Genomic DNA, 15101 nt, shown 5'->3' on the forward strand with positions numbered 1-15101 from the left:
TAGGCCCAACTTTTAAATATCAGGCAATGCCAATGGCAGTTTTGGGAGAAGCAGTGACTGAAGGTCCTTAGTATTAACCTTTGTATTTAAAGGTTATTTCACATTTAAAGTAAGTAAAATTATATTTATTATTTTGTTTGTAGAAACTTAGATAAACAAAAACATTATGAAAGAGTAATTATATCCCACTAAAAATACATTACACTAAAGAATGACACTTATGACGAATTGACGACAGTCATTGAATTAAACAGCAACAATCATACTGATAATTGTCTAATTTTTCAAAACTTTACCTTCTATTTAATAATATGCTTTTTCTCTGAGAACCTTAGCCAAGATAAATGTCTCGCTCTCTGCTTAAATTCAACATTCCACTGTTAAACAACATAAGAGATAGTACTCAACGAAGACCGATATTTACAATGTTAAATAAAGTATTTTAAAAAAAAACGGATATTGCAGTAATTATAGTCCTGAGTTGTTGTTCCACTAGGCTCACTGAACTTCCTGAAGTAACTTTTACCAAATCATCAATTTGAAAGCCCGCCGTTAGTTAACATTTCAAATTGCCTCGAGGCTTAAAGGGGCTGGGGCCATGGACTAATTAATGTATACACAGGGACGGTCCGCATAGGAAATTTAGACGAGTGTCTCAATCCCGATCCTGTACGCATCTCTGATTCGCTGTTTTTCTCGTCTGCTTTCGTGGCGTCGTCTGCTTTTTGTTGTTATATAAACGACTTTTTAAAAACACGTTTTTATCTTGAATGTATAAGAACTTGATTTTCTGTTTATTATATTATCATAGGCGATTTTCTTATTAGTATCAAAGGCTCAACCAAATCTGATGGTTACTAACTTTACCAAATGTGATAATTTTTTACTTTACTAAGCTCATGCCAATAAAATTTACAACTCAAAAAATATTTGCTAAATTTGGGATTGAAATTAATGAAGACACTAATAGGTTAGTGTAGATGTAATATTTAAAACTATGATAATTTGGTTAAAATATCAGTAAATTTTAATTTTTTAGTCTTTAACTGTCACAGTTTACTAATCTATTTTACAAAATGTACAACCCTGAATTTTAAACTTTTCTAAATTGGTTTGAAATTGACTAAGTTGCTAATAGTGGAAAATGCAATAAATTAAAAATTATTTTATATTTTCATAATATCTGTAAATATTATACAGTGGCGTAGCCAGGGGGGGGGCACATGCCCCCCCCCGGAAACGTATGGTCGTACGTACACATATTTTTAATTTTTTTACTTTTTTTTCAATGGTGTGCCCCCCCCCCCGAAACAAAATCCTGGCTACGCTACTGATATTATATGAATTTAGTCTTCCCTACACAGTTTACTGACTTTATTTCCTAGAAATTTTCACCCCTGAAATAGAAATTTAGCTAAAATTTAAATTTGAATTTGAAGAAGTCCGCTAATAGCGGAAAATGCTATATTTTTCAGACATGATTCTGTACATATTAGTTTTATTAGTCCTTCCTAAACTGTTAGAAATTATTGAGGTTATATCAACGAAAACCAAATTTTACTCTGATTAAAATAAATCAAGAAAACGCGACGGAGACAAGAATACACAAAAAGCAGACGATGCCACGAAAGCCACGAGAAAAACAGCGAATCAGAGATGCGTACAAGATCGGGATTGAGACACTCGTAAATTTAGCGGCTAGCGATTGCTAAATGTGCCCTCGAGCGGCGATTGTGCGAACTAACGACAAACTGAGTCAAGGGGGATGGAAACGGGAGGAAAGGTTTAAGGGTACAAAAAAAAGCAGTCGCCTTGCCGGCGATGTTGTAAGCTCCACGTGCGTTTGGTAAATGAATTCATTTATATCAACAATTAAATTGATTGATATTAATTTTTCGGCCCATACATTCGAGACCTTATTCTCAATTTCCCAAACAAAAATAAAATTAAAAAAGTGGATTTAAGTGATTCCGATAATGGTAAATCAAAGATTTTTTTGGACAAGGCTTAGAAAAAGATGAACAGGAAAGGTATAAAGAAATCTTTCGTGTGTTCTTTATGACAATACTTCGAATCACTTTTACACGAAGGGTAAACACACAGATTTTTCCTCATAATTAATTTGTAAAACTACTTAAATAAATTAAAGCTCTTAAATCATACACCTTATTCAAATGAACGAAAAAAATCGTTTGTTTTTCAAATCATAAGCAGACGCCAACATCGATAGACTCCAAGCAGATAGAGGGCAGCATCGTTTTTCCGTTTGATGACGTTTTGACTCGGCGCTAACTTTGCTTAAGGGGGGAGGAAAAGAGGGAACAGCATTAACAAGACTTAGTCGCCGATTTTATGAGAGAGTGGCGTTGTGCGGACCGTCCCTGTGTATACATTAATTAGTCCGTGCTGGGGCCATATTCTGTAAGCAGTTCTCGATCGAGATCTCTCTCGATCTCGAATCGTTCTCACGAGATATCGAAAAACGATATTCTATAAAATATTTGTCGAAAAATGCTACTCGAATTCAATGGACTTCTCGAAGTCGATCTCGTCGTGTCCGAAGCTTAGGAGATCGCTTTCGACAGAGGTTTCAACCAATCATCGAGCTGGTAGTTCTTTTTAACTCCCTCCCCCCACCCTTCTCCCGTGTTGCCAAAAAGCTACCACTAGTCCACTACCCAAACCGTCTTTCTTACTTTCTTAGGGAAAAAAGCAATGTCGCTTGCTATAGCTCGGCTTGAATTGTTCATGATGAGGCAAAAATTCCACTATTGCCTCTTGCTGGGAAACTGAAACACGACTTTGTCTCTCCGACATTGAAAAAATTAGTTCAGCGATTAATTTATTTCTTTATAGAAGATAATTCTAAGCTAATAAAAGAAATTTCACTAAAAAAACACAACCAATTCTTTACACCAAAACTTTTTACCAAACAATAAATCCTTTGGACTTTAAATATATACTGCAGTATTACAATGAAAATAAATATCCTTTCTCTAAATTATAAAACATGTGCGTTTGTAATGTAATCAGCTGTTTTTGTGATGGTGTATTCTTATTGGTCGGAAAATAGAGAGCCTATGCGCGATTACAACCGGAAATATATAGAACCCACGTGGTCTACTCGCTTGTCGAGAGTCGAGATGTATCACTTCGAAGTCGATTTCGATGAAGTAAAGAATAGCGTTTATCGAGAAAAGACTTCTCGATCGAAGTGATCGACTTCGAGATCGACTTCGAATCGACATCGAGAGTGAGATCGAGATAAATTAGAGAATAGCCTCCCTGGAAAGTGGGGTTTTGAAAAACGTTATCCGTGACGTCATTAACGAAATTTGGCGCGTAGAACTACTTTTTCTCAAGTTCGCGAATACGTAAACAGGCACCACTGTGTTGGGATTTTTGTTTGACGAAATCCAGCGTGGACGCGTGGTCTTGGTTAGTGTTAGCTGAGCTCGTAGGAAGTTTTAAAATTTCATTAATCTTTATTGAGATTTAGTTTAGTGAACAACAAATGTTTAACGAAAAATTAATTTGAGTGATAAGGTCTTTTTGTAGTAGTTTGTTCGTAATTTTTCAAATTATTATTTACGAGTTTCATCGAATTTTGTAAAAAAACACTAGATGAATCGAAGCCAATTTCTTAGGGCCTTGGTTTCACTGGAGCATTTTGACCAGTTCTTTTGCCTTTTCCCACTTATCTAATTCACCAACAAGAGATATTTTCGTATCATCACGTTTCCGTTTTTTATTTGAATTAAACTCGTTCATTAATTTCATTATAATTAAATAAATATTAAAATACTAGAACCAAAACCACGTCCACAAAGGCCCGAATATCTTAGTTCGCGTATGAACAGCGTTGCCAGGTCGTTTTTGAGAAAGTCGCCCAAACGTTATTTTAAAGTAGCCCAATTTGTCGCCCAAAATAAATTCAGTCTTTCTTAAGTAGCCCAATTTGTCGCCCAAAGAAAACATTAATAACCAAATGGTACAAGCTCACTTAAACTAAATTTTTTAAATCAAACCAATCATTTTATTAAAAAATGTAGAAGTTACATTATACTAATTGCATATGTAACATAATTACTCATAAGTATGCCACTAGCTGTATTTCTTCACTAACGGTTTGTTTCACAGATATTGCGCCATCCGTACCCTACGTAATATTTGACGTCATCGAATCTCAAATGCCGATAATGCCGTCGCCCAATTAGCTCTACGTCTGATAAACTGACGTGACGGCCATTATTTTAGTAATCAAACCGGTTGAACAACCAAGGCTTAGGAGCTAAAATGAAGTTCTGTTAATTGCAAATTAATGAAGTTCTTGGAGACTCACGTTCTAAAATAAATTTGCATTGTCAAATAAAAGAAGCAGGTTTATTGGAAAAAATAGTTGAAATTCAGGTTGAGCTTTTCTGGCGCATCTACAAGATTGGAGTATTTGCATATTCTATCATTCTTTTGAGCCTAGGACTAACTCTTCTAGGCTTGATATGGGTTTTAATAACGCTGGTGGAATATTCCACTTCGACGACTTTTTCCATTTTCGGAAAGCGATCACTTATTGATCATTTTCCCCAACCTTTTATTTTTCTAAATTACTCATTATTTAACTTCATCCGCACAAACCGAGCGAGTTTATAAATTTCAATAAAGCTACATTGGGCTGACTAAAATTCCGACGCAAAAATTTCCTTCTCAATTTAGAGGTTTTCCATTGGCTTAAATAAATATGTTAGTAGCCAATAGTGTGATTCCCAAAATTACTAGGATGAATAAAAAGGTTAAATCTAAAGTAGTCCACCTTTATACGGGTTCGTGGTGAAACAAACCGCTAGTGAAGATTTTTGAATGGAATAAAGGTACAGTGGCATACTTATGAGTAATTATGTTACATATGCTTATTGGTTATACATTACATTGATTGGTTGAATGCGTTTAAGAGTTCAGTTGGAGGCACAAATCCCGAACATTTTGTTTATTCGAGCTAGTCCGAATTTAACATATAATATACTAGACAATAAATCGAGATTCATTCGGTTTCTAAGATCAGTTTTCGTCAAGTTCACTTGGGAGAAAACTCATTCTACTTGTGCGTTAGAAATTGGTAAACTTAAAAGCTTAATGCACCTTCATTATGTGCTCTCCAGAGGCATCTTGAAAACGGTATAAGTCTATCCAAAATGTGTTCGACCAATTTTGAAAATAGTGCGGGCGACTGAAGACAGATAAAGGAGCCCAAAAATCGCCCAAAACGCCCAAGCATTTTTGGTCTCTAATCGTTTTGAAAGTAGCCCAAATTGGGCGACTTTTCGCCCAACTGGCAACCCTGCGTATGAATACCTGTCACTAATCTCTCTCGGGTCGCTCCTCACTATTTTCAAAACATCTCCGTCAGAGCCAAATTCCTCAAGCGGGGAAAAATGAAAATAAAGCAGGTCCGCATTTTTTTGGAGAAACCACGTCACTAGACGATTTCAATACCCCACTTTCCAGCCCCTTTAAGGAAACCCAAACTTTTACCTGCACAACGACACATTTCCGTGGAAATGAAACATCGAGGAGCCATAACAACAAACAACGCAATAGTTATCCAAAACGTTTGCATATAAGAGAAAAATCTTTACGAGTAAAGAAACAGCTACCATGTTTAAAAACTACATTAAACTCGATCACGGCCTCCTGCACGCGCTCACGTGAGCGCGTGCAGGGGCCGCGACTCGATTGACGTGGGCCAATCAAATGGGGGTTCTAAAGGTGACGTAATCTAAAATCGAATTATTATTTTCAGTAACTCAAACTAGATGGCAACGAGTCGTTGCCGTAGTCACTCTTTGAATCGTGATTGGCTGATTATGACGAAACCTCCGAAAATGCAATTGGCCCATTTTGTACTTATACGGAATCATTCTACGTTATAAGATTTCTATGTTTTAAACCTAGAATAATATTGTATATTTAGAAAGGGCCGGTTTGTAATTTTATCTGACTGAAAATTTTTCCATAATAAAGGTACAAACCTGAACAGAAATCATCCTCCTTGAAATGCAGGCTGAAGACCATCTATCTTTTACCTATTTAGTTCCAAAGATGTACCTAAGCATCTTGTATCTTCAATTATATTAGTTTTAAGATTCTTACTCTTAAAATTAATTAGGTTTACAGTAAATACTACCTAAGAACGGTTATAAACTCGTGAATTTGCTATATATATAGGCTCACCTTCTTTTTTCTAAATAGGAAAGTGGAAAACCGAAGAAAAAAACATTTTTCCGTGATTTCGCTTGTATTCCCCGCCTTTGGTGATAGTAGGTTTTTGGTCGTATGTAGCGCCCCTATCGGGATTATTCATACACGCAAATTAACATTAGATGCGAGGCGATTGACGGGGCCGCTAAAGCGCGGTACGTGTGATCGAAGTTGGCCCGTGCAAGAGAGGAGCAACATTTTTTTCCCGATGCGTCCCCGTTGATTAGCAAGGTTCCTAGAAAAATCTCTTATGGTTGATTAGTACCCTACCACCCCAAGTTATTTTTAAAGCCGATAGATGGTGGTGCGGTTATTGAAACTCTTATTTGGTACATTGTTTGAAAACTGAAAACAACATAAGTTTTTTGCATTTTATTACAAAACGTTATCACAATAATCTTGTGGCTTTTAACTCCAAATAATTATTTACAAGTGTGTAAAAATTAACACTAGCTCACTGTTTTTCTCGGAAACATAAAAAGACTAGGGATAATTTAAAATTTACAAATTTTATTTCTATAAATTTTTAAAATTAGGGTCTGCATTTTATAAACAAAACTACAAATACTAATATTTACCTCCAAATAAAGTACAATAATGCTCCGAAGAAAATTATAAAAAAAAATTAAAATTTGAGCATTTAGACGTGATAATAAAAAAGGTCGTTAGCACCAACGCACTTCCCTCCTGTGATAACATGAGCTGTATAGTTATATTTTTCTGCATTAATTTAATGTACATGAACGTTTTATATAAGATTTGACAATCATTGCTTTTATAGTTTTCTAAATACATATACAAGTATATTTAACAATTAAGTTAATATCATTTATTATGTCAGTAGATTTAGAGCTTGCAGTAGATTTTAGATTTGAATATTATATGTATTTGGAACTGTAAACCCTATGCAGGGCAGATATATTGAAAGGGCTGCGAGTGATTTCATAAGATTCGAGATTTTTAAACTACTTTCTAAGCACTTGGAGAAAGAAATTCATGTCAGTCTTTTAAGGAATGCTTCTGCTATACACTAAAGAAGACTTTTATAAAAGCTCATTAATATGACTCTTGCATTTTCGCGCTAAAAATACATCTTTGTAGTAAAGGAACTGACTGTTTTTTGTTGTAAAAAGAGGCTAACTTTGTACATATTTAAAATAACTTTACAGTAATACACAATAGTTTTTGTATTAGTACCGTAACTAAAACAAAATGTAGTTTCTCTTAAGCTTCGACTGTACAAAGTAAAAACGCATCTTTTTGAACAGGTATTGTCGGGCCGCAAAAAGTTTTAAATTTTTAAGGTATTAAATTAACAAGGTTCTTTGTCATCCTCGTTACACAGTTGCAAGGCCGGAACACCACACTGGTAACTAGATAAGAGGTAGACTGAAGCTTCGTAGACAGCCATCATAATGGCTGTGTTAGGAATTTGTCGCACCAACTGCGTCGCTAAGCCCCGGTAGAGTCCCGCTTGGCCTTCTTCGCGGTAAACCAAAAACAAAGTTTGGAAAAATGAGTGGTACTTGTTGCCTTCCTGCCTTAACCGTGTCCTTGCAACTTCTGTAATGTAAAAAAATGTGACATCATTGGTGTTAAATTAGGCAAATTGGACAGGTTAAACAGATTTTGACATTTTCTGACACTGCTTCAATTTGAAAGGCAACTTACCATGTGGATAGGCGAGTATGGAGGCACAAGTCTTGGAAATAGCTCCAGCGAACATAATTGCAGCAAAGTCTTTAGGGGATTTGTACTCCGTTGTGTAAAACTGTTTATCGTGATATTCCTTTAATTTAGCTTTGATGAACTCGTAAATCACAAAATGAATGATTGTCTCTGAAATGCCAAAGTAAGATGCAGTTATTCCTTTGTAGAAGCCAAGGATCCCTTTGGCACTGTAGATTTCACGAACACATTGGAAAGCTGTCACACTGCCATATTTTCTACAAACGAAGACAAATTGGTGAGTTTAGTTCAATTTCTACCAATATATCCTATCGCAATCAAAATATTACCTTTGGTCCAACTGAAGTCTCGTTTTGACAAACCATATTGGATTTGTCAGTGTACAAGACGTAAACCCTTAAGAGTATCAAGGGGGGATGATTAGTTGAAATTCTTTTAAAGAAAGCCTTAGTTTTAAATTACCTGCGCTGGCTGCCGAGCAAATATGGACCAAAGGCGTATCGGGTTTCATAATACCATTGCAAAAATTCTTAATGTTTGAGTAGGTACAAAAATATATGGCCCTAGAGGTAGACACAGAAAGGAAATGTAAAAAAAGTGCTTTAAATTAAAGAGAATAGGTCATGGAGGATAATAGAGCTTTGTTTTTGTTAAGGGGACTTATGCTAATGGAGACAAACCACAATCTAAAAGCAGGGTACTCGGGACTTTAGGCCACCTCTTCAACCACTAATTTTTACTAAAGCCCAACACTTAAACCCATCTGTAATAATAAAACCAACGTTAACCAAAACAAAAATGAACACTGCCTCCACCCACAACAAAAATCTATTTCCTGTCAAATGGTAAATAACGTACCGAGAAGGCGCCACACCAACTAAGTTGGGTCCCAGACCTTTGAAAAGTGCCCTCGCTCCTTCTGTCTCGACAATGTGCCTAGAAATATATTAAAATTATTCATTAAATTAAGTAAAAATGTCCTTTATACATATTTAAAATTTTGGCATTTACAAAATGAAAAAACTTAAAATAGTTCAACGCGGAATTTTCTAATCGGAAGATGTCTAAAAATAGGGCTTTAACCTTCCTTCAATCTTTGCCTACATAAATCAAGTTCAGTTTTGTTTTCTTGCTCTAAAAAATGCTTGAAATATGAGCACTTAAAAAATGTCTAATCTTAGTACCAAAAAGCCAGAAAACAAAGAAACAACAACCTTTAAGTATCTGATAAATATTTTGTTTACGAATGAAGGCTGGCTAACAAATTGGTAAAATGCCAAAGCCTCCGGATGTCTTGCTCCGATGCCAACTAACGGAAGTTGCTTAAAAACCTACATTCCCCCTTGATCCTTTCAGTCTAACCCATTAAAAAAAATCCTTCCAAAATAAACTGCCAATATCATTTTCAAAATGTATAAAATTGAAAGATCAACGACTCTCTCTGAATATATAGGAAGTTAAATACGGAGCCTTGCTAGTAGTCAGTGGTATTATCTATGAATTTTCATAGCTGTGGTTTTATGAATCAGCTCTTCTCTAAGAGTTAAAAAAATAATAATTCACATTGGGGAGCAAAGTCTAACATTTATATTCGGTTACATTTTTATATTGAGAGAGTTAGATAAAAGTTTCTATATTTTGAGATTTGTATTAACCAGTTTCGCAAAGGCGTTATCTCTCCCAATTTCGCGTAATCTTAATATACCCAGCCCTAGTTTTATGACAAAGAATCGGAAGATGAGAGATAATTTTGGGAAAAAAAAATGTGATCAGATTATTTTTTAATCCAGTGTCAAACTCCCAAGCATGTGTTAAAATAAAACCTTAAAAATATTTAATTCTACTTTGGAACTAGTATCATTTAGGAGCTTATTTCTAATGAAATAAGCTTACTTAATACACCTCCAAATACCAGAGGAATTCTGTTTGGTGCCATTTTTAATAGATGGGTTGTTGAAAGGATTATTCTCAGGAGCTGCTGGATTTGAAGGATTGTAGCAAAGCTGTAAACGTGAAGAGTTAGAATTGAGTTGTGCACATTCAAAACTGGCAACTGACGACTGCAGACGTGTTTTAACCACTTCTAGTGGGCATGTTGCAATGGCTCCAGCTGTGCCACCCAGCCTGAAAAGAAAGTCCAAATTGCAATGCCTTTTTTACTTAAAATATTGGGAAATTATATTAAAAAAATTATCTGGTACTAAATAACTGGAAGTATAGCTTAATATATAAATTAATATTCGATAATTTGTTTCTCATAATGGGTAAAAATATTATTTATAGTATTTTGACCTATTTTAATTTTTATTTATTGTGAGTTATATATAAAAATATTTAATTTTTGTGGCTTTTATTTGGGTCCCCACCCTTTTTAATTTCCTAAAAGTATTGTTAAGAAATAAATAAATAATTTTAAATTAATACTTTTATAATGCTTAAAAAAAATGGGCATGTGATATTCTGAACTTTACAAAAAAAAACATTTATTTATACAAAACATTTTAAAATATAACTATTTTGACAATAGGTTCGATAGCACCTAACCCTTTTCCAAGACTTTTTTTCGGTAATGTCATTAAAACCGTATGCAAAAGTAAAATCAATCAAGGAACAATTTAATCCAACTTTATGAATAATGAACTAGTCTGGGCACGTTCTGACGAAACATTATAATGTAAACGTAAAATTTGCATAAACGGCTAAAAGTGAGGTTAGTACGACTACGGTTTAAGGAAAAGAGCTGTAATGTACACATATAAAAAATTCAATATAAAGCGAAAGTTTAAATATTTGTCGAAAATATTTTAAGGGCGACTCCTACACGTTCGTCTTTCCCTCAAATCCTCGGCCCCGTAGAATTTTAACTAGGCGAAAACTTCACTTACCCTCCGGCCACTAAATGTACCACGGTGTCGTGATACGACATGAGGAGAAGACAAGACTTTCTACTTGAACCATACGATAATTTGCATCAGATGATAGGTAGAAACCAATATGTAACTTATTTTGGAACGATTTTATCGCTGTCGAAATAATTTCGTTTTCGACGTACGTATGAAAGACTCTTTTGGCATACGCTTCGATCTGCAGCATACACTTAACGCGTCCCACCAAGTGGCGCCAGTTGAAAATAATCGGCGCCAACGAAAACAGCCTTGAAGCACGTGAAATATCTTTGTTCATTGGACAACCGATACCACGTGAGCGGGCGGGGATTTTTGGCACAGTGCCAGAAAAATCGTAAACAAAAAGGAAACGAGGGAACTGGGGGTATGCGGGAAAAGCTCCTTTACAGGGGATATTTCGGCGTCTGCGCCGTCTGATGCTAAGTGCGTGCGACCTTTCACGTATTATTTTTATATCAAACCAATACGCAAAATCAACATTTTTAAATAATAACCAAAATTAAGATTTACGTAAAAGATTTAATTTTTGTAAACAGAAATGAAGGTGTATTTTAAAACGGTATGATATTATGTAAAAATTATATAGTATTGCGTTAATGCTAGTTTCGGAGGTAGTGAAAAGAAAAACAATTTTTTTTATGGAAATCATCATTAAGCCTAATGGATTTTGAAATTAAAGGGAAAGTTAGCAGAAGCAGTAGCCCTGGTTCATTTCCGCGCGTTTCTAACCGAAGGCGCTTTCTTTTTGACGTTTAGCGGAACCTCCCACAAGTGCGAGTAGGCGATTCGTTAGTGAAAGCTTAGGCCTGTTTACGTCATTGATTCGTTCGTGCGTGAATGCGATTTTTAAACCGTAGTTTTGAGCATTTGGGGGGGGGGGGAGGCAACTCACGCAGGGGCAGGTGACGAAATTATCAAGTAGGAAATTCGCTGAAACCGCAGCTGAAGCAGCCAACTCGATTTCAGGGAAAGTTTTGGTGATATTTTCCATGAAAATAAATAAAACGAAGTTTGCTTTTCGCGGTTAATTATAACTCTAATCGAAAAGGAAGTTTATTTGAAACGGATTTTTTCGGAGAGATTTCGTTGCATTTTCTGTGGCTTGCGCGTCGATAGGAATGACATTTGGACTCTCTAATCATTCTGTTTTGTTTACACTTCAGATAGATTTCACATAGTTCAAAGTAAGCTACTTGGTTTATTGTTTGTTTTGTTTTGGTTTAATTAATGATTCGTTTTAATGTAAATTTCATTGTTATTTAGGTTTTTAAATTGGGAGTTATGAGTGCGGTGTATGGCTGAATCTGTAGGGCTGAGTCATGCAAGAGGAGCTACGTTATCTCATCATCATCATCAGTATTTAAATGACATTTCGCTGGATCTGAGAGATATCAAGCGTATTTTGATCAACGAAGGTCTAAACGACATTGCTCATTTGAATGTCGGCGATCAACTAGTCTATTTACTCGAGGAGAGGCGTTATTTACAACAAGAATTACTAGAATTTAGCTCTAGAGCGGTCTACCGTGACAATAACGTTTTAAACTTTCAAGCAATGCTAGAAAAGCAAAAGTAATTTATTTTATTTGCTTAGTTTAATTTAATATATTTTATTATTATTTCAAAATTTTCAGGGAAGATTATGAGTCTGAACTTCAAGAACAACGTCTAGCAATGCAAGAAGTTAAGGAACAGTTGGATCGTGTACATCAAAATGACGTTCAGCAGCTTGAACATGAAAAGACGCTTATGGAAAATGATCTGAAAACTGCTCAAGCAAAGGTGTTGTCTCTTTTTTTCGTTTGTACAATCATGTCTTCTTCTTTGATCACTAACTACTTTCCACCTGTCAAGTGGTATTGACATTACTTTCTTATAGCAATATGAACGCTATTTTCACTTGATGTTAAGTGTTAAAACTTTTCAGTATTAATTTAATTTTTAATTTCTAGATTAATGAACTGCAAGGCATCATAGACAGACTGAAAGTAGAAGGGAAACTAACCATAGAAACTAAGTGTTCATGTGTAAGGTTTTTTTTGTGTATTTATATTGATTTGTGGCTCAATTTTTAAAACATTTCATAGGATGATACACTTAGAAATGTCTGTGAACATCGAGACAATTTACAAAGCCAACTAAATGAGCAGCAAAAACTAATTTCCCAATTAAAAGACAAAATCCGTGTTTTGGAGAAACTAAACAGGCAAATTGAGCTGGATAATGAAACCCTTTCTTTCAAAGTAATACGCTTTGTCTAATTAAAAAAAATTTAATATTAACTCCCAAAATTAATAAATGATAGCTCAGTGAAGTATTGGCTCAATATGATGATTTGGAAGATCAACTAAGGAAAGAGAAAATAAATAGCAGAAGTAAGATTTTAAAAATAATTTTAATTAATAAAATTCATATTAATAGCTCTTGTATTTTAACAGGAAACTCACTAGCGCGGCAGTCTTCTACGGACTCTCCTAGTCGAATAAATAATTTACATTCCCTTCTAGAAAATAAAATTTCCACGGCTCATCATGTAATTATATATATTTTTTTTGTTTCAATATGTTTTGATATTTGAATTACTCTGAAGTTCATTTATTTTTTATTATACACTATTTTTTTGGGTCAACAATATAACATTTTGTTGTTTATTTTTCATACACAGTGTAACAACCATTATTAGGTTTTTCTAATTTTAAATTCTGCATTCAGGAATTAGGGCTGGTTAGTCAAATAAAGAAGCTCCAATTTCAAGTGTCAAAGCTACAAGATGATCTCATGGCTTCCAATAAAAAGAATGAGTTACTTATGCTCAAATATCAACAAAGAAAACAACGCCACAGAGAAAGGATATACAAAATTAGGTACTTGACAAGAAAATCTTTTAAAAATAAAGTTTGTATTGTAAATTTTATTTTGTAGGAATGATATTGAAGAGCATACTAGAGATTATCAAGCTAGACTCAGCACCTTATCGCACTCCAAAGAAATGGCTGAAAAATCGCTTTCAAAAGAAATGGAATGGAGGGCCAAAGTTGAAAGTGATTGCTCGAAACTATTGAATGAAAAACGCCAATTATTATTAAAGTATACTATTCTTATCTTTTAATTTAGTGTCAATGTATTTTTTTAAAATTAATCTCATCATTTTGTACAGATTAGTCGAATATCAGGATCAAAAGAACTGTAAAGAAAAAGAACCTTCATGAATGGAATTCATAAACCAATCTAAAAGTTCTATAATTTTATTTTAATTAAGGTTGTTGTTAGTGTTTCGTAAATAGTTTTAAATTTAGTTTTATTATTATTCTCCCTGAGAGAATTTAACAACTTTCTCACCTCGTTAAAGTTCATTTTAAATTACAAAATTTTCACAAATCTTGATACTACGTAAATAATTTAAATGCTCTTTTAAATTTAGTGGCGTGATTTTTCTAGTCATCTTTAAAATTTAAGAATTTGCCATTTTTCCATGATTTTCAAAAATGGCTTTGGATCTTTTAGATCACATTATGATAAAATAATTCCTAAAAAACAAAATGCCAAATAAGCACAAAAATACAGTAATACTGTCGTTTACAAATCTGTTTCGTCCGTTAAGAAGTTACAAAGGATAGAAAAGGAAATTTTTCAAATTTTAAATATTTAGCTTTGTTAAAGTTTTAATTTTCCGTTACTATTCCGTCCAGTTATGCATTCCATTGTTTCATTTTAAGTAGAGTTTTTATTTTTATTAATTGTTGCATTTATTTTTTAATAGTTTTTTAACACAATTTAGTTATAATATTAGATTTAAAAATTCAGCGTTTTCTTCTTGAACCAATGCAATTTCAATATTTTATTATTTAATATTTGTTGCACAGTTTATTGATTATATAATTATTTAATTTTATAAATTTTAACATTAAAGCCAGTATTGCTAATGTTAGTACAACGTTTTAAAACAAATTTTGTATTTTTCAAACTTGAAAAATTTACAGTAATTTTACATATGCTCCCCTAAAATATCCAATTTTAAATGCAAAATGTATAATTTTTAAGATTTTGCGATAGACATGGTTTTCATTTAAATCTTAATTTATAATATTAAATTAAACCACTGCTCCTTAAAAATAAAAATTCAAATTTATTTTTTTTTCAAGAAGGCTAACAACCCCGTAAAATTACTTTTATTCTTTTAAAAAATATCGTTTTAAATTGAAAGATAAAATTAGAATGTATGAAGAGTAGAAATAAGTATCTGAAACTTTT

The 15101-nt window shown here is 33.8% G+C and overlaps 2 protein-coding genes across 3 annotated transcripts; one reads left to right on the plus strand and one right to left on the minus strand.

Moving 5' to 3' along the window:
- Positions 1 to 6612: 6612 nt before the first annotated feature.
- Rim2 (replication in mitochondria 2) lies at positions 6613 to 11077 on the minus strand. Its single transcript, XM_090159883.1, has 7 exons — positions 10830 to 11077; positions 9838 to 10068; positions 8803 to 8880; positions 8407 to 8507; positions 8274 to 8340; positions 7927 to 8201; positions 6613 to 7818 (listed from the first exon to the last, which is right to left on the minus strand). The coding sequence occupies exons 1-7, from the start codon at positions 10868 to 10870 to the stop codon at positions 7568 to 7570; spliced, it is 1044 nt and encodes a 347-aa protein (XP_090016009.1). The 5' UTR covers positions 10871 to 11077; the 3' UTR covers positions 6613 to 7567.
- Positions 11078 to 11322: 245 nt separating this feature from the next.
- Positions 11323 to 15101, plus strand: LOC149925284 (uncharacterized). Of its 2 annotated transcripts, XM_090159882.1 has the most exons (11): positions 11323 to 11409; positions 12014 to 12034; positions 12114 to 12422; positions 12485 to 12632; positions 12803 to 12877; positions 12938 to 13093; positions 13156 to 13225; positions 13289 to 13383; positions 13563 to 13714; positions 13773 to 13937; positions 14008 to 15101. In XM_090159882.1, the coding sequence occupies exons 3-11, from the start codon at positions 12145 to 12147 to the stop codon at positions 14057 to 14059; spliced, it is 1191 nt and encodes a 396-aa protein (XP_090016008.1). In that variant the 5' UTR covers positions 11323 to 11409; positions 12014 to 12034; positions 12114 to 12144; the 3' UTR covers positions 14060 to 15101. The 2 variants fall into 2 exon arrangements, with proteins under 2 accessions (XP_090016008.1, XP_090016007.1); XM_090159881.1 differs by lacking the exon at positions 11323 to 11409 and having other exon boundaries at positions 11739 to 12034.

Source organism: Leiobunum rupestre, chromosome 10 (assembly GCF_980474605.1).
Source record: "Leiobunum rupestre chromosome 10, qqLeiRupe1.1.hap1, whole genome shotgun sequence".
Lineage (NCBI taxonomy): Eukaryota > Metazoa > Arthropoda > Arachnida > Opiliones > Sclerosomatidae > Leiobunum > Leiobunum rupestre.